We start from the raw sequence: 20,465 nt of genomic DNA, 5'->3' as shown, positions 1-20,465 counted from the left end.
CATCTGTATCCCCATGACTCCCGGAGCGACAGTATCCACCCTGGGAGCAACTAATACCTTGCCAAGTGAATACCATGATTTCCAGGATGTTTTCCGAAAGGACCAAGCCAATACATTGCCACCGCACAGGCCCTATGACTGTCAGATCGACCTTGTTCCTGGTGCACAAATCCCTTGCGGCAGGATCTACGCTCTCACAGAACCAAAAAACCTTCATTTGAAATCATATTTAGACCAGTACCTTGGAAATGGATTTATCCGTCCTTCGAAGTCCCCCTCAGCCAGTCCTTTGTTCTTCGTACGGAAAAAGGAAGGAGACTTGAGAACCTGTATTGACTACCGCGCATTGAACCAGATCACCGTGAAGAACCGCTACCCCTTGCCACTTATCCCTGAGATGCTAGACCAAGTTAAAGATGCCCAGATTTATACCAAATTGGACCTTCGAGGAGCGTACCACCTGGTCCGAGTCAGAAAAGGAGATGAATGGAAAACCGCATTCCGTACTAAGTACGGCTTGTTTGAATATCAAGTCATGCCCTTCGTGTTATGCAACGCTCCTGCGGCATTCCAATATTTCATGAATGACGTCTTAAGGGAGTTAATTGATGTGTGCGCCTTAGTGTACATAGACGACATCTTAGTATACTCAGCCTCGGAACAAGATCATGTCAGGCACGTTCGTTCAGTCCTCACCAAGCTCCGTCAACATCGCTTGATTGCAAAGCTTGAAAAATGCTTTTTTCCTGTCACCGAAGTAGAATTTCTTGGTTTTATCCTTACTCCAGGAGGCATCAGAATGGACGTGCACAAGGTAGATGCCATTCTGAACTGGCCTTCACCGACGTCTCTGAAAGGGGTACAAAGCATGCTGAGCTTTGCAAACTTCTACCGCTGGTTCATCCCAGACTTCTCTTAGGTTGTGCACCCAATCACAGTACTATTACGAAAAAACAATAAAAAGTTTGCTTGGACCAAAGAAGCAGAAGAAGCCTTTCAGGAACTTAAACAGAGGTTTACCTCCGCTCCAATCCTGCAACATCCTCGTCCAGACCTCCCTTATGTCGTTGAAACTGATGCATCCAGTCTCGCAATGGGGGCTGTCCTTTCACAGAGAGACCCGGAAACCGGCCAGCTACATCCTGTGGCCTTCTGGTCGAAAAAGTTCTCACCTCCAGAGATTAATTATGCCATCACGGACAAGGAACTCCTGGTATCAAATCCGCCTTTAAAGCCTGGAGGCACTACCTTCTGGGGGCCAGACACACCATTACAGTCATCACAGACCACCAAAACCTGCAATATCTCAAAACAGCCAAGGCCCAGTCCTTGCGCCAATTACAGTGGGCCCTTTTCTTCGCTGAATATGATTATGTAATCACATTTCGACCTGGAGTCAGAAACGGAAAGGCGGATGCCTTATCTCGCATGGGCAAAGATGAAATAGTATATACAACTCCAGACCCAGTACCTATTATACCTGAAGACAAACTCTTGGGTATCACGATAGCCTTAACACAAGCAGAACTACTAAATGAAATCCAACAGACAATTAATCCTGATGCCTACCTCGCATGGCAAACTCAAGTACAACAATACACCATCAAGGACCACCTACCCTTTTTTAGGGATCGCCTATATGTACCCAAGAAGGAATTACAACAGCATATTATTTCAAACTATCACGATTCACTGATCGAAGGGCATCCTGGGATTGCGAAAACCCTAGCTAAGGTGAAAGAGAACTTTTGTTGGCCTACCTGGCGTAAGGACATCATTCAGTATATTCAGTCCTGCGGTGTCTGCGCCCAAAATAAATCACAGAAACAAAAACCATCTGGTCTCCTACAACCATTGGACATTCCTCCAGTTGCATGGCACACTCTTTCCCTTGACTTCATTACTGATCTACCTCCAAGGCAAGGGTTCAACACCATCCTTGTAGTTGTGGACTTATTCTCGAAGATGGCCCATTTTATTCCTCTCAAAGGCCTCCCAGACGCAGCCACTTTAGCAAAAGTGTTCCTGGAGGACGGGGTTGAGCTACATGGCTTCCCTTCGGTTCTGGTCTCTGATCGAGGCAGCCAGTTTGTTTCATACTTCTGGAAAAAATGCTGTGCAATGGCGCAGATCGACGTTCGGCTATCTACCAGTCACCATGCCCAAACGGACGGGCAAACCGAGAGAACCAATCAGACACTCAAGCAATATTTACGGTGCATGCTGCACCACGAACAAAGGAACTGGAAAGACCTACTATGGATAGCCGAATATGCATATAACAATTCTTTGCATTCAAGCACGGAACAAACGCCCTTCTATACCTTTCATGGCAGACATCCACGTGCCTTTGAACTAGACCTTCCAGCCAGCTTGGAAATGTCAGCGGTAAAGACTCTACACACAACCATTACTCAGGCTTTCAAAAGGACGAAGGAACACCTTATTCATGCCAAAGAAAAACAAAAGAGATTCACCGACCAACACCGGAAAAAGGCCCCTGATTATCAAGTAGGAGGCAAAGTTTGGTTAGTTGCTAAATTCGTACCCATCAAGGGAACCTGGACCTTTCATCCCAGATTCTTAGGACCCTATACCATTAAGGCAATTATCAACCCAGCAGCCGTAAAACTGGATTTACCACCTAATCTACACATCCACCCGGTATTCCATGTGTCCCTCCTGAAACCAATGCAACCCGGCACACGGATTGGGACACCACCTAAGCCCATACTTGTTGACGGAGAACCAGAATTCGAAGTCAAAGATATCTTGGACTCTAAATACTCTAGGACCAAGCTATATTATCTCATCGATTGGAAAGGATTTGGACCACAAGATAGATCCTGGGAGCACACTGAGAATATCCACGGTCTAGTGTTTTGGGTGTGGCATGCCTGGAACTACTTTCCCTGGTACTACTTAACCCGGGCTATAAAAACCACACACTGACTGCAGAACATGCTCGTGTTACTTTGCAGCTTGCAATGTGACGCTCACTGTGTCCAGCTATTCCCTCGAACCTCGGATAAGCAGAACCTGCAAGGAGACAAAAGGAACATCATTAGCAGCAGCATATTACCTGCAGTCTTCATCTTTAGACACTTGCAGCTACTGAGAACAGCTTCCTCGAATCTGCACGCCTCCCGGACAGAACGACCTGAAAGAGAAAGATAGAGGCAACATTAAAGAAAGCTGTAGAGACATTTACAAATTACGAACTGCTCAAAAGGCTTACCTGGCTAGTCGCCTCTCAGCTGGCACCACTCCGGACATTCCACTCGCGCTGAAGAACACCGCGACCTACAAGGAAGGAAAACACAGGTTAGCAAAGGCAAGACTTCGCAGCGCTGCACATAGCATTTACTTACCGCACCATAGCGCTCTTAATGCGCCATCATTTACCAGCGGGGCTCAACCAAGCCAGTACACCGCGCTGAAGCTCCGCATACCTAAGGGAGAAAAAGAGACATTTTAAACAAAGAAAGGCATGCAGGATAGCAACAAAACTAAAGAACAGCAATAAGACCTACCTGAACAATATCATACGGTCCGGCGTCAGTGAAGTAACTGGACCGCACTCGCCCATGAAAGACAATGCGCCCCTGCAAAGAAGGCAGGACGGAGAGCATGCCTAATTCTACCAGAAGGTGAGGAGAGGGCGCCAGAGGGACTGAAAGCATACGGGGGTGGAGGGAGGATACTTACCCCAGTCGGTCAGTCTTGAACACAGTCCTCCTGTATTTTCAGGCAGAACCTTCCCCGCAGACCACATCAGGGCAAAGCAGAGAAGCATACCAGCGAGTAACCCAGCTGGGTGGCGTCCCTGTGGATACCAGATGAGCATAAAAGTGGGCCAAGCATCCACTTTTTTATCCTCTCTATCTGGGGGGGATAGATGGATAAGCTGATTGCCTTGTGGAAGTAGCAGCTTGCAGTACTAGACTTTCTGGCGTAGGGTGTTTGCTCAGAAAATCAGGGTCACCACCTGATGGTCTATATTTCTTGGAAAAGTCCTTGTGAACTACTGCAACAGACTCAGGGGTCTCCCAATTAGTAACCACTGTTCTTTTCAATCAATTCATCTGGCACCTCTCTAGTACCAAACTTTACTCCCACAGGAGAAACTTCTTCCTCTGAGGCACTTTCCTCAAATATAGAGGGCATGGACTTAAAAAGTCTGGTTTAGGTAAATTTGTATACCTCTTTTCCTTTATTTGAGTTTGCTGCAAGGGAATCGAAGTCCTCTTCGAAGGCATCGATGACATCTTCGAATAAGGAGCCGAAATCTCTGTCTGCTTCGGTGTCGAAGCCGTCGGCGCTGATAGCGTCGACGAAGTCGTTGAGTGTTTCGATGCTTTATGTTTCTTAATTGGTGTCGGAGAATCGCTTGATTCTCGAGGAGCCTTCGACGATTTGACATCGGGTCGAGATCGACGAGTTTCACCCTTACTACTGGTCATGGCCACAATAGTGTCTGACTCTCCAACATCGTCCAACGGAGCGACCGGGGTCTGGCTCTTTTGAGGTTTCTTTGAGGGGGTCGAGGCCGCATTCTCAAAGACCTTCATCATTTGTTTTTTTAATTCTTCCCATTTTCTTGGGGAATCCGACTTAGTTGGACATCTTACCAATTCGGTAGATGTGTCAGACGAAGAGAAAGAAGATCTGTGTCTCCTCTTCATCCTCTGTGAAGAAGAAGATGAAGAACGCCTCGATCTACTATGTGATCGGTATCTCCTCGAATGTTTGTGCCGATCCGAAACTCTCGATTCGACAGACTTTCTATGTTTTCTAGAAGGGGCCTTCGAAGAAGTCTTCGAAGAGGACTTGGAAGCTTCCCGCCCCACCGCCAGTTTACCTTTTCTCTCACGATGAGCTTTCTCCGTCATCGACTGACAGGAGCCACAGTTGCCAGTTCGATGGTCCGAATCCAGCCACCAAAGACAAACACGGTGGGGGTCAGTGATTGACATTTTGTTGTAGGAGTTGTAAGAGTAGAAGAAGACGACATTGTCTTTAAGAAAATTCAAAGCGCGAGAACGAAGCAATCGTAAAAACTGAACTGTAGCCAAAGGGGCACGGCACGAGCTACTTATACTGATGGTGACGTTGACGCGGTATGGAGCTCGTCGAGGGACATTAGCACCACGACCTCGTGCATAGGGCCCTCTGCCGAGAATTTCTTTTCTCCGAAGGAGCGAAGCTGGCTGGCGTGACATGAATATCATAAGATGAGGAATACGTGGGAGGACACAATCCATTTGAAGCAGAGTTTCTCAGTGAGGTAGCTTGGGGACTTCAGGATGAAAGCCTTGTAGATGATGCAGCAGGATTTAAAGATATGGGCTTGCAGCAGGTGTCAGTGCAGATCAATGAGGGTCGGGTGATGGGGTTGAAGTTGTGGAGTCCTTTGATGAGTCATGCAGGACACATTTCAGGGGAGCCAGGGTAGTTGCTGAAAGGCCGTTCCAAAAGGGCATTGCCACCATTCAGGTGGGAGAGGACCAATGCTTGGACGGCAGATCTGAAGTTGTTTTCTGAGATGAAGGGTTTGATTTTTCGCAGGATAAAAAGTGGTACCAAGCTATTTGCGTCTTCCTAGCTTTGTGCTGTTTGAAGGAGAGGTGTCTGTCGATGACAGCTGACCAGCTCAGGTGGGCGACGCAGGAGGTAGAGCCAGTGAGGGACACAACACATGTTCATTTGGAAGGCAGTAGGTTGCATTTATTACATGTCTTATATCACAAACATGCGACAAAAAGCTATACAAGAATTACATCATACAGAGGTTACGTCATTGTGACACCATAACAGCATCATCATTACATCATAAATTACGTCATTATTATGTACTCTAGTGTGGGGGGAGTGACCAAATTCCATGCCCCCCACACCAGGGACCGGCCTGAGGTAAATATGTGACCCCCTAAACCACCGACCAGACCCGCTCACCCCATGCACGGCCCGGGGAGGACTACTCCAAGAGCACGTGGCCTGCCACCTCACTGTTCCGAACCTAGGACCTGAATGCAAATCGGCTATCAATCTCCCTTCCAGTGACCCAAAAGGTAGAGACCCTTGCTCAATACAATGCAATGTGCTCCAACCTACCGCAACACTCTCCCTGCTGATCTAAAGGGTGGGAAAAGGGTGGGAAAACGAAAGCATGCTGCCTTGAGCAGCTCACCGGTCCTGGGCGGCAAAAAAGAGAGAAAGGGCACATTACACACCCTCGCTTTGTACCCACTTGGGACCCTAGCATCTCTACTTCCAGCGCCTCGCAGTGGCGCCTGCACATGACATCGCCCTTCCGCCCAGTGCTGAGAAGGTGCCTCCCCTACCAGTGGCCCCTCCCTTATGGCCCGCCACCACACCTCCAAACCCTCTGTCCAGGCAAAGGTTGCCCGGGACGCTTTCATGTGAAGCCCTCGAGTTGCATAGCAGAGAGCCGGGTCTTGATGTCCGGGTGTTCAGTGCTGTTGGTTAGCAGTAGGTGTCCATTCTTGGAGGGCTTGAGCTTCAGGTAAGCACTGACATCCATGACTGCATCGCTAAGAGGCAGACCTTGAGCTGGTGCAAAGAGGGTTTCAAGGGGTTCCATGTAAAGATTGAAGATCACAGGGGAGAGAATGGATCCTTGCAGGACTCCACAGGAGATGGGTAGAGTTGGTGACCTGGAGGAATCCATTTGTACAAACTGGTAGTGATTAGCAAGGTCTGATTTGAACCAACTGAAGACGTTCTCGTTGATCCCCATACGCAATGTAAATTGTCGGTTATTGTCTGGTGGTCTACGGTGTCAAATGCTGTTGAGAGGTCCAGGAGAACCAGTTGGCAAGGATGGCCATCTTCAAGGATATTAAGGGCATTGTCGATCACCTTGATGGTAGCCGTTTCTGTGCTACATCTGTGTCTAAAGCCAGATTGGTAGGACTAAAGGAGGTTGTTGGCGTTGATGTGTTGGAGGATTTGCATGGCTACCGCTTTCTCAAGGATCTTAACTAGGAAGGGAAGATGGGTGATGGGGCTGTAGTTACTGAGGTTGTCATGCTCCATTGTTGGTTTCTTGCAAAGCGGGAGGGTTTGTCCAGTCTTGAGGGTTGAGGGGAAGATGCGTTGAGTTAGGGAGCTGTGGATGATTGTCAGGTAGGGGAGGAGTGCTTCAGTCGGATGTGTCTTGAGTACAGAGAAACCGGGAGGATGTCGTCTGCATATGAAGTGGCCTTGAGGGATGATAGAATAACAGTAAAATCTATCATAGTGAGTGTCTTGAAAGTTGTCCAGGTTGTTGTGATTTTGTGAGATGGGATGTGTGCTTTCAGTTGTATTGTTGGTGTCTATATGTTGGGGGATTATGCTGAACGTATTGATGAAGAAAGAGTTGATGCAGTGGCTTTCTCTGTGAGCTGTGTGAGGATGACAATTTTTTTTTGTGTTTAGTATTGCCCGATGTGCAGCGATGAACCTAAGGTAGTGTTACTGTTCAGCTGGAGGTATATGACTGCAAGTGAGTGAGTTATTGATGAAGTTATATGAGTTGGGGGAGCAAGGTTGTGACGAGTGTGTGAGCTAGTGTGGATTGTGAGAGATGCATGCAGTGTCCATCTTTTCCTGTGTCTCATTCCTTTTCACTGATTCGTTCTCTTTCTTTCACTAATGGAGGTTCTACCAATGGTGGGTGCACTTTACGCCTGAGTGGGTGGTAGGTGCTGGACCTGGTCATCTGACCAATGGCTCTGCTGAGGACGGTTATGAAGGATCTTCACATAGTGGGCCGCTCCTAAGCCTGAGGAGGCAGAAGGAGTGGGACTGGACACGTAGCTGTGGGATCCGCCAAATCGACATCAAGCAAAACCTTGCTAAACAGGTCATCGTGCGCTTCTTTGGTACATGCATTTTTTCTAGGTGGTCCTTCTCTCCATTCAAAAGTAGCTATATTAAAAAAAACGATCATCCACATTGAAATGGCCATTTTCAGTCATTTCTCTGAGAAACGATTGATTCTCGCCTCCCTCAGATACTGCCCGTGAATCTATGCTAACTACCCAGATGGCAGCAGGCTCGATGTTGCCATAGCCCGGATTTCACCCAACAGTGGTTTGCATACTGGAACTTGGAGGCCCATGCTTGTACCAAAATAGCGAAACTACACGCCCCAACAATTGCAGCTCTGCCCCTGCAGCACTGTCCGTACACTGTAAAGGTCGCCTCCGTTTCTTCACTGCTTATTGTAATACCAAAATAAACGTACTGTGAAAACTCAGATACCACAAAACATATTTACCACCTACTCTCTGATTATTCACGAGATTTCCCCCAAAAACGGGGATACGCGCACTCCCCCTGGAAAGACTCGGCTTTTTTTCTTAATGGAAAAGAATTCGCGTCTTTTTAAAGGTGCCTATGGCAGCCAAATCAGGAACCCGCTCAGAGCGGTTTCACAATGCCCGCTGGATCCAGCTCTGTTGGTAAAACAGCCAGCAACATTTGGGAAACGGAAGCATTGGGTGGTAACTGAGAGTACCGTCCTCTGTAGGGTGCAATAGAAATTGCTCCTTTTGTTACACCGAACAAAACATAATAAGCCTTGGGGTCTAAGGCCCAGCGTGAGCCACAGCCATGGTGCACAGCACCTAGGCCCTTGGTCTCTTTTTAATATATCCCCTTGATCTACTTATAATTAAGCAAAGAAGTGAAAGGAGCTGATTGGGTGCAGGTTTTTTGGACATCAAAGGCGCCCTGGTGTGAAGAAAGGCCTTGCCTTGTCTAGCACTGACAGCAGCACAGAGAGGGGTCCTGGCCTTCTGCTTAGACATTGTTCTAAGGAGCACAATGCTGTGGCGCTGTATATTCACTTCAATGCAAAACCCGGGCCTCCATCTGCAGAGGAACTACGCCAAACCGCCCACCAAAGATCGCCAACTGGAATATCCGAGCACATATCACCCGGCCGTGTCTGATACATGTTTTATAACCCCTAAAAACATGTTGTTTTGTGTTTATTGCATTTCGAACATGTTGTCTCGTTGGATAAAACCATGCGAGTTTATATATATATATAAATATATACAACATATAACAGCATTATCCATTGTATTCTCTGATCAATCGAAACCCTGTGCTCTGAAAGGCCGAAGGGCTGGCACGGTTGGCTCATGCTGGCACGTGACTGAGTGTTCCCTCGTCCTACCAGCCTTTCGCGGAATTGCCAAATTGCCCCACAGGCCATCGACTAATTTCCCTCCACCCGCTTTTATTGGTTATGAAATATTAAGAGCAGGAATATGGGCTTAAGTGTGCAAATGTATCCGGAGTGCCATGACATTCCGAGTCGCGCGTTTCTCGCTCGGGGACGTCGGTGTGGCTGTGTAAGCTAGTTCTATTCAGCTGCTGGCCGACGGGCTCTTGGTCTTCTTCTGAACCGCAATGAAGGGAAGTCCAGTGGGTTCCTATTGCCTTTTGAACTTATTATCGCCGTCTAATGGAGTGCTCGGACTTCGGCTGGTAATTGTTTTAGACACGAATGCCACTTCTTTTTTTCTGCTGGAAGCATGTGTCCAAAAACCTATTGGCACAGCTGGATCCGGTAAAAATTGAAATGTATGCATAAAGGCAGGCGGGACTGAATCCGGATATGCAGGACCGTGCCTCATGTGTCAACATGTGGCCCCCGAAAGCATCGGCCCTTGGTTCCCCTGTGTGCCAAACACAACAGCGCCCAGAAAGAGACATTGCGTCTTCAGTGATATATTGCAAAGTAAAGTGCAGAGGGGCTTTTTATGGATTTGTACATTCTCGCGTGTCCCTCCTTTCAGGGCCTGGGCTGTGAGGGTGTGAAAAAGCCTTAGATGAGTGCGAGGACAATTGACCCACGTAAATAGGGCTAAATGCCTTTGTTCCTTGTAAATTAACCAAGTTTAAAGTGACACAGAAGAAGCTACTTAGAGCTTAATTAGTTTGGACGGGGTGCCCAGAACAAACAGCCCCCACGGTGGAAGTCAACACAAGCCGGCTCAGCTCCTTCTACCCAGGGAGACAGGGCTGCCATTCAAACGGTGTTCTTTGAAGTGTGTCATGTGAGCCAGCCACCAGTGTTGGAAATGTAATTAGTGCGGCCCTTTCACACTCCTTTTGTGTTTTGTTAAGGTCCCTAGGCAGGAGGCGAACATTTGGCAGCCCCGAGCATGCTGGCTGCCCCCCTGGCCATGGGACCAGGTCCTATATATATGGAAGGGTGACCGTCTTGGGCGTATTCGCCATCTGTACGGAGGGGGAGGCCAGGAGAAATGGAGCGCCCGTCTCTGCTGCTGCTCGGGATGTACCTGGAAGGCCTGCTCTACTGCCTCAGCCTGGTGGGTGAGTACATGGGAACCGCTGGCCACTCGAATTGGCTGTCCCAACGTCGGGGTGGGGCTGGGGGATGCTGGCGAAGACAGGCGCATTGCGCATTCGCCAAGAAGGCGCTCAACCCACTGAGCTGTCTTACAGGAAGGATATTCGGTTCTGCCCTGATAGAGGAAAGGTCATGATCTTTCACCCAGGACATGTTGCGGTCGAGGGTCTTTTCCGTTTTATGGAGCGCAGACGGCACTGCAGTGTAATGTGTGTTTAAATGGTGCGGATCCTGTGATGCGTGTAGCATATCTGATGTGAGTTGTAATGTTATGGGCCTAGGTACAGACTTCAATGCTACCAGCAACCTCCTTCTAGTGCCTCGGTTTTGGAAACTGTATTTTCAGTCTGCTTGTGCTGGGACGTCTTAGAACCTCCCTCCCCCACCCAACTCCCCCGCTCCTCTATCTCTGCTGCCCGTGTCGCCTATGTCCGCCTCACTGTCCTTGTCCTGTACCCCTGTGCCCACCCAATCTCTGTCCCTCCTGTTCCTTTCATTTTCTCTTTCCATTGTTCTTGACTTCATCGTGCCCCCCTGCGCCCCCCTGCGCCCCCGCCTCCTCTCATTCTGTCCGAGGAAAGAGATCTCGATCGGCCTGTATGGAGAGTTCTGGCCATAGCAGACAGCCTCGAGCATTAGCAGCCCCTTCGGCCTGGCAGGCTTGCGACCATGCTCATCACAGGCACCTGAGTGCAAGCCGCCACGCACGCTGCCCTTCCCTGTGTGAACAGGCAGCCGCAGAGAGTTGGCCCCATGGGCATGTGAAGTTCCTGAAACTCACACCCAGCCATAAATCAGCATGGTGCCAGCTCTGGATCCTTGGAGACCATAGGGCTGCCGCATTCGCCATATCGGGTTAAAGGCCAGTCATCAGCCCATGCACGGACCCCTCTACACACCCCCTCCAGTGTCCTGTAGCACGTGGCAGCGGATGGGAAATACCTCTGGGTGCATGTTTGGTGCCCCATGGGTGATGCTGACTAAATGCATCTGCAATACTGCCCATACAGATGCACTGGTCTATCGGGAAGTTAATAATAATCGTACTAGTAAGCATCATAACATAGGAGCTTCTTTTTTTAGACCAGTGCTAAATTGATATGATATACAATTATTAAGCAACCTTCTATATAATTATTTTACCGCTCTAAGAATGTTGAAATCACGAGCCAGTCATGTACATGTTAAGCCCGTGCCCTGCAGATCACCGACAGATCCAACCTGCAGCTCCCTGAGCCAGCTCTCTAGAGCCCCCCCAATAGGCCAGTCCGTGGGCGACTCTGCTTATCAGAAGTTGTCGTTTTTTGGAAGCACTGTGTAAACTGCGCCATTCTCTTTTTGTTCCCTTTCTAGGTGCAGGAGTGGTCAGCCGGCAGAGTGACAGAAGGAACCTCTTTGCAGAGAGGGGGTGCTGCAAGCGACTCAGCCACTTCGTGTACATTGGCCGGGGTGAGTTTATATGTGTGTACATACTCTGAATCTGGCGAGTGTCCCTGCATCCTGCACACGCACCCCCTCAAAACACTACCTCTCCGAGGCCCTTCTAATGGGCAAACGAGGACCTAGCATTGTGATAACTTGTGGGGAAACCTCTCAATTGTGTTCGCGGCTCACGTGCACGTGTGACTCAGTTTCCTACTTGGCTTAGTTGTTGTGGGTGAAGAAATGGCTTGGCTGTACTGAGTTCGAGTGAGTGAGTGATTACACGGAGGAACTGACCCAGCAGTCGTGTGTGTGTGTGTGTGTGTGTTTTTAGTTGTGATTAATTAATGCAGCAATACTGTGAGCGCAAGCCAGTCAGTGTGAGAGAAAAGAACCCACAGAGAGACACAGAATGAACTCACCAGCCCTTTGAATGAGAGAGAGACTATGTGAACAAGCACATGGCCCCTTAAAGGCAGTCTAGTTAGTGTGGACATGCGGATTAATACTGGATGTGTGGCCTATCTCCCATAAATAAGAGCTGACGATGGTCTCAACCAGGACCGTGTCCATTGCTTTGTTATTGTAGTGGTACCGCCTTTAGATGTGTACCAATACCGTGTCTGACCTCTTGGCACTAACACAGTAGTAACATAAAAGCAATTCCCATTGTGGCAACTAGAAAACAGGTGGCATAGAAGTCAGAATGAGATACGGGAGAATAACTCGGTTTCTTTGTCCTTGTGAAACGAGCATGATCAGAGCCAATAAGTCTGGCTTTGCACATGCAAAGGGTAGGACTGTTTGTCCTGTGGTACCTTTACAAACAGTCCTACCCTCTCCATGTACAAAGCCAGGCCTATTGGCTTTTCCTTGGCTTGTTAGTGGCGATCGTGATGGGGAGTAAGTATGAGGCTCCACATCGTGGCACTATTCTTTAACCACACAAACAGTTGTGGTCATTGGCATTATTAATACTAATGATTGCAACAAATGCAAAAAACACAATGGGCCTCATTACGAGTTTGGAGGTAGCCATACCGTCATTACCGGCATGGCTACCTCCAAACTCGGGTCCTGGTCCCGATAAAAGGGAATTACCGGGACATTCCGACTTTTGCAGGCCCAGTAATTCTTATTTTTGGGACACGGACCCGGTATGCCCCATTCCCATATGAGCCCCAATAGGGCTCAATGGGAATGGGGAGGGTGCTAACAACGAACCCGTTAATGAAAGGTCCATTGTTAGCATCCTGGTCTGCTCGCGGGTGCCGGTATGCACGTCTGGCCAGACCAGACATGCATACCGCCACCCGCGAGCAAGCTCGTATTGTGGCGGCCCGGTATGAACGGTGCCAGTACCTTACCGGCACCATTCATACCGCGGCCGCCAGGGTCGTAATGAGGCCCAGTGTAATGTAGCACAAAAGTGGAAAACACGTCAGTGTACCAAACAGCATGGAAATAAAACAAATTCTTAAAAGGAACATTCAACAACTCTTTCCAACTTAAACAGAGGAAGGGGAGTTTACTAGTTATAGTTTAGTTTATTATTTGTAACGCGCACCTAACCCTGAGGTAGCTGGGCACTTGAGATTATGACAAAGTTACAGACAGTTACATATAGGGTACATTAGACAGCAGCGCTTGACAACTATTGGTTGCAGGTTAGTCGGCTTGCGGAATAATACAGGTAAGTGCATGGAAATGTCGCAGAAGGTTACAATTTGGGTGACAGTGCAGGATAAAGAAAATGTTCATACAGTGTGAGCTGTGTTTAGGTACGTAGGTTTCAGCAGAGGTGGATCGTGGATGAGCCTGAGACCTGTTCATGTTTCCTATCTGAGAGCCAAAATAGTTGCCAGTATAGTCATACTAAAGGGGTGGTATATACCTAGGAGAAGGGGTCAGTCAGGATCTGCTACTCCTAGGTATATACCAGTACATACCGCCACTGTAGTATGGGATATCCAAGTTACTATAACTGGTACCCTTCCCTTCCACTGACCTCTGTTAACCCCAAACTACTTGTACAGTGCTCCATTGCTTCCTAGCTAGGCTTGCACTCTATAAACCCAAATACAAACAATTCCACTCACATCTACAAAATGGCTGACACCATATCAGAGTGGACTCATTCTGCATTGAAGAACAGCTGATAGATATCAGGACCTCTCTAATATGTAACTTCAAGAGCTCTAAATATAACACAAAGAAGAACCAGATTACCCCTCTCTCCGCCTATAAATATAGGGTTGTGTGATAGTTTCTATTATGCAATACAGGACATCATATTTCCTTCGACCACCAGACTACATCACTGTTGTCGCATGACATACCAGGACACATTTGATATTACTGATGAACCACTCTCCACTATTTTCTTGATCAAAATGACTTTTTAATCAATCTTACAAAATACATATTTATACATAAAAACAGAATAATTATTCCCGAAAAACACAATTAAACATTCTTAAAACACAGATCTATCTGTGATGGGGTTCTTTGTCATAAATACAACACACCACATTAGAATGTAGCAGTAAGATAAAAGACTTAGGTTGTTTTCTAGTCTTCTACAGTAGTCGACATGTTTCGGCCCTTGAGTAAAGTTGGGCACTATCTCTAGTGCTGTCGAACCCTTGATAATATGGCCTTCTTCAGGACAAATATATTTCTTCAAGAGCGGTGGCCATCATTTGCACCGATTGCAATTGTTCCGAAAAAGACTGCCACCACTCAAGTTTTTGCCTCATAATCAGACTCTTGTAAGGCATGTCAGAAGCAGAACATAGCTGGTATTTTTCACAATAGTGTAGGATCTTGGATGGCAGAAAAAGAGGTTTGTTTGTAGGCTCAATAGAAGATAGAACTGTGATCTAATATGTTTGTCCACCGGAACAGCAAGAGTGTTATGCAGACGTATTATTACATCTTTTTGTGTCAGACAAGACAGCCAAAATGTGAGTTTCCTACTCTATTATGTCTTTCACTGTACTTTAATATTGGTTTTCAAAGATGTGACCCCCCTTTTGGACCAAGTCAGGGTTGGCCTACAGGCAGCTAATTATATAATTATAATTTGCTGATTATGTGCAGGTAGAGTCTTCATTTAATTAAGACAAACAATGTCATTTGATGAACGAAACTCAAACGCAATTTTAAGTTTTTAGCTTAATATTCGGGGATTCAATTATTAGGCCCCAATACTGACAAACCAACATATAAATTGAGGCATAAACGTAGTGTGACTACCAAATAATGCATGGAGCTACTTAGTGGGATGTTAAACGTTGATCGAATTATTTGAAGTAAAAGGACCGCAAACACCCTTGTGCTGGGTATCTTTTGATTTTCCATACATCTCCTTTACTTAGAAATTGGACTGTTACTGACAGCCTTAGAGGTGGAGGAAATGTGTATCTTTTTTGACCCACCACATAGTCAAAGTTCCTCACTTCTTGTAAAAAAAAAAAACAGTCTCTCTAGATAAGCAATTCTGCCCCAACATTTGTAAACAATATAGGCGTTAACTGTTTTTGAGAGAATATTTCTAATTTTATTAATTTTAAAATTGCAGGCAGGTTGATAGACAGGACAAAAATGCCCTTAAGCGAACTTGAGAATGTCCTGTCTTAATAATCCTGGAGAACATATGTCACATGGGAAGAAATCCAGGACTTGTGAGTTTTTTTGTTCTGAAACTAAAGTTTAGCCAGTTCCACAAATGTAATGAGGCCCAAGAAAGGAACTCCTGTAACTTGAACACAATGTGTACAACATAACACTGTTATCAGTTTTGCGGTACAAGCTAACCAAAAGTGATGAGTGAATTACTGCAGATTTATAAGTCATGTTACTACATACTTCTATGAAGAGATGTATTTAAAATGCGATAATTGAATTCCATCATTATTTTTAACACATACCACACAAACTCAAAATAAGGGCCTCTATGTTTGAGTGACCTTTGTATGACTTGTGCCTCTTCGAGGAACGGTTATAATGAAAATCTGGCGACAGCTTGGATTTTACAGAGTTTAACTGGTAGGTCTGTCTTCTGGGTGCTTAATTAGACTCATCTGCATGCTACAGGACTGCTCAATGCATGTGCAAAATAAATGGACTGAAGGAGGAAGGTATTTGAGTCTCTTCAGTATTCCTAGGTGAGGTTTTTGCCCTGTTGTGAGTATTCACTTCTGACAGGGAATCGATTCCAATATGATTTTGTATATTAGCCCAACCGAAGATTATATCTCAAAATATAGCATTTTTGAAGGGACACTTGACGTTTGCGAAAAATTCGAAACAAACTTACCTGTATAAGACAGTCTCATTATTCTGTGTTTTTTTTAAATCGGCAACAATAACATTATGGACTCCTTACAGTGGTGAGGAGGGTGCTTAAGGGAGGTAGATAAGGACTGGGGAGCTGCACTGTGTGTGCGTGTGTGAACGACTCTGCTATAATGCGCGATGGAGGGTACATATGAGAGCAGCCCCACAGATAAGAACTGTACCATCCACTTCTACTCCCCAAGAATACGCAAATTAGCCCCAACATATAAAAACAGGACGTAAAAAGACAGACCCACAACAATAAAGTAGAAACCAATAAACACATAGGAGGCTGCTCACTGCTACCACCCTCAAAGCTCCACAAATAGCTGCCGGTCAATGGTAGTAAAGAGGTGCCACAGGAAGGGGCTCTGATACTGTTACTGTACGAACTGAAGGAGACGTTCAAGGCAAAAAAGGCATCTTTTCATGTGCAATGCTGTAAACATTTACTTTTACGTTTTAAAGGAAAATATATTTACTTTCTCAAACCAAATTTTCCGATGGGGAATGGCAATTACTTTTTAATCCCTGTAAATAAATAACTGTACTCCAAACTCGGAAAATAGGTATGTAAAATACTCCCATGTCAAAATTCTATGTGGAGGCCTCCATGAGAGAGTGAGTGCGGCAGTTTGAGGGAGTGGTAGTAGAGGTCAGCCTGATACGGAAGGCGCTAATTTCCTCTAATTTGAAGTGAGGAGGTTTTTGGATCTGCCTTTTAATAAAAGCTTACAGTGTGAACATTGTTATCATCCTGTCTCGTGTTCTAAATATCGTAAGGGAGGACCTTAGCAGACATTTTTCTTGCAAAATGAGAGTCAATGAAACGAGCCTTTGTGGTCAGGGGTGCTCCGGAACCCGCTGCAGTTATCAGAGTGAAGCCAGAGGTGCCCTCTTTTATCTACCTTGAGGCATAAACCTATAGGACCGTCCTGTAAGATACATTTCTCAAGAACAAGTTTCTTGGCGCAGATGTGTTCAGATGCATTTGGCTATCTGCAGGATGGAGGGGCAACTGCATCTGATGTGATCCATAGAGTTGGAAAGTTGTTTGTGATAGGCAGGTAGGCCCAAATACTGGAGGTTGGCAGATGAGAGCTGGATGCGCCCCCTGGTTTAACTCTAGACTAACATTATACATCAAATGATGGATTTTAATGTTATATGTTGGAACTGTGACAAGAGGTGCATGATGAACAGATTACCACACCTAGAAAAAGGTGACTGTAACCAAGTCAGTGCCAAACGTTTGATAGTTTAATGCCTACATATTGCTGGTACCCATTGTTCCAGACACTTAGTAAATGTACTTTGTTGTAAGTATTGGGCACACTCACAACAGGAGGATGTTGGTTTATATGATTCCTACTCATGATGGTTGCGGGAAATATTTGTTTTTTTGTGAGGGTGAAAAGGGAAATTATTCAAAAGGAAGGTAGCAATGGGTATCCTTTCCTGATCCGAATTTTCCTCGGTAAAGTATTGTTTCATGCTTTGAGGTATCTAGCTTTTGTTTTTGATGCACCAACCCCGAACACAGGAGGAAAGAGAGGTGAGGGAGGGAGAAAAGTTAGGGGGGGCAAAGTGTGTGTGGGGCGTGGGGGGCTGCTCTGAACATTCAAAGCCGTGGTACATTAAGGAGCAGTTAAGTGTTTGGATCGGTAGGAGGGGGTGCAGTACAACCATGCAAGACAACATACCCACACATGCAAGCAAGTACGAGCAATACAGCAATCCACCAAAGTGCTTAAGAACATGTAAAGACCGGTGTAAGTGCCTTAGGAGTTAACATGGAGGAGGAGTAGTCACCAACATGAAGGTTCAAAGGAAACCTGGAAAAGGAGTGTATTAAGCCATGCCTCTGAACATTCCCTGAGACGGTTTTCCAGTCCCCTCAGATCGATGGAAATAATGTTTCAAAGAAAGTCTCCAGCAATTTTCAACCTCCAACTGCCATATTCCTTTTTCTTAGAGCAGGCCGGGGTAAGTCAGAAGGAGTTTGCAGTTCTTAACACCCTAGAAGGGCAGTGCCTGATGACTTTCCATTGGATGTAGTCTGGTCCGTTTCCCAAGTAGGCCTGATGATCATGCACGAGTCGTTCAAGGCTAACCGCTTCTCCACAGGTAGCCACTGATGAGATTTAAGGGTTAGTGTGGTATGGTATTTAGGCTTCAAGCCCCAGCTCAGCATAGCAGCCTTATTTTGAATAACTTGCAACTGGTGCATCAAACCAATGGGGAGCCCCAGATCAAGCTGTTGCAAAAGTCTATGCGGGAGAAGGTCCATTGCCCTTGTCACTGCCAATTTATGACATGTTTGGGAAAGCCAAATATGTTTTAGAGTGTGGAGGTGGCACCATGATTTCCTAGTAATAGCCTGTGTTTTGGGAGGGAGAAAAGGAGAGCTGTCATTGCAATGCTCAAGTGTTTTTGCCACTCACAAGAATGGAAGGCCTGGTGAAGGAAGAGCAAAGCAAGAGAGATTATTAAACCAAGGAAAATGATCTCAGTATTTGATGTGTTGGGAGATACCCAGTTGTCTCTCATCCGATCATTGATACTAGACAGACAATCAGACATGGATGCTGCATCTTGAGTGGGGTTGCTCAGATTGAAAGCAATCTGGGTATCATTTGCATAGATCTGGAAGGACGCAGAGTAGAGAGCATTTTAGTGAGTGCGTGCGTAAATGATAGCAGCACTGTCTGTCAACAGTCTTAATCAGCACAAAAGAACAAATGTACGCCAAAAGAGGTCTGCCACACAAGTGACCATATTGAAAGCACTTTTAGAAAATTCACGTGCATAGTAAAACTATTCTGTGTGTCAATGTTCTGCTATGACAGTCTGTATCTTTGATTCTATTTACTAGGTTCTCCCTCTCTTCTTCCTCTGCAGACATCTCTGGCAGTCCAGTCAGCATAGACATCGGAATGTGCAGATCCCACTGTGGGCCGACCCCTAGGATCAGCACGTACAGCCCAGGTTTCCCCGGACTCCCCAAACACTCCTCCATGCTGGACTTCCTGAAGACCAAAAAGGTGTGTGATATGAGAGAGGGCGCATCAATCTGAAATGTTGTAAGAAGGTGCGTGGCCCCTTGTGATCTCAAAGAACACATGGTTCTGAAATGCCATGGGGATTGACGTGGGCATGAGATAAGAAAATGTTATTTTAAATGTATGTGTTCATCTCAGTCTCATGTATTCTGAAAGAGCACAATGTTCTGATGAGGGCAAATTAATCTGAAGGCATCTGAACGTGTGTATGAAACACAAGTGACCAGAGAAAATCTGTGGATCCCAGGTGATGTGTGAGCACATGGATCTTCAGTAACTTGATTGAGATGTAGCTCACAGTTGATCAGAAAGGTCACTTAGATCTGGGTTGGTCTAATGTGAGACTAGAGTGCATGTTGATCTGATGTGTTATCAGTGGGCATTTGGATCTGTGGTGCTCTGGGAGAGCTGGCTGATTACAAATAATTTGCAAGGGCATTTGGATCTCAAGTGTTTGGAGGGGTTCTTTGAATCTGAGGTGATCTGAGCAGATATTTGGTCACAGGTGATCTAAGAAGGTATTGAAGAGGGCACAGATATCTGCTGGTGATCTAGGAGGGCATATCAATCTGATGTAATCATATAAGATACATGGGTACATAGTGATCAGAAAGGGCACCCAGCTCTAGGGTGATCTGAGATATCATTATCCCAGAGCTCAGCCCACCTATTTTCTGTAATCTGTTTTCTGATAAGCACATATACATTGCTATCTGTTTTCCTGAAATTAAAATAGCCGATAACATATCTCAGTCAGTCCCGTGTCTGCTGTAGAGTATACCCTAGACCACAGTTCATATCCCTACAGGAGATACTGAGCCTTTCATGCTTCCGATGGAAATAAAATGATGAAATGAAGGATTAGCGATTCACTATTTCCATTCCGTCCACTATTTTGCAAAGTGGGTTACTTTGCTCCTCTTAATCGGTTCACACCAAAGGTTTTTGAAATTGATGTCACAAATTCTAAATACTTTTGAGCATTGGAGGGAGATTGGTCAGGGTTGGAGGAGGACAATCAGAGTTTACTGGAAGTGGACTTGTGATTGGCTTAAGTCTGTGGTTTGGCTCTAAGAGTTGATCCAAAGTTGAGTCGTGGGAGCAGATTTTAGGTCTATAGACCTTTGCTCGGGTAAAAACACTTGATGTAGTATGCAAGGCCTCAAACATGTATGCAAAGGTTCAAACATGTATGCAAGGCCTCAAACATGTATGCAAGGCCTCAAACATGTATGCAAGGGCTC

The 20,465-nt window shown here is 46.1% G+C and overlaps 1 protein-coding gene across 1 annotated transcript in view; it reads left to right on the top strand.

Moving 5' to 3' along the window:
• LOC138503196 (uncharacterized) overlaps positions 1-20,465 on the top strand; it is a 144,727-nt gene that overhangs the window by 110,880 nt on the left and 13,382 nt on the right. The window contains exons 8-9 of the mRNA XM_069622797.1: positions 11,750-11,845; positions 19,061-19,203. Of these exons, the coding sequence (XP_069478898.1) occupies positions 11,750-11,845; positions 19,061-19,203 (239 nt within the window). The remainder of the gene's footprint in view (positions 1-11,749; positions 11,846-19,060; positions 19,204-20,465) is intronic.

Source organism: Ambystoma mexicanum, chromosome 1p, assembly GCF_040938575.1.
Source record: "Ambystoma mexicanum isolate Mex_15411 chromosome 1p, UKY_AmexF1_1, whole genome shotgun sequence".
Lineage (NCBI taxonomy): Eukaryota > Metazoa > Chordata > Amphibia > Caudata > Ambystomatidae > Ambystoma > Ambystoma mexicanum.
This window is presented reverse-complemented; position numbering and strand designations above follow the sequence as displayed.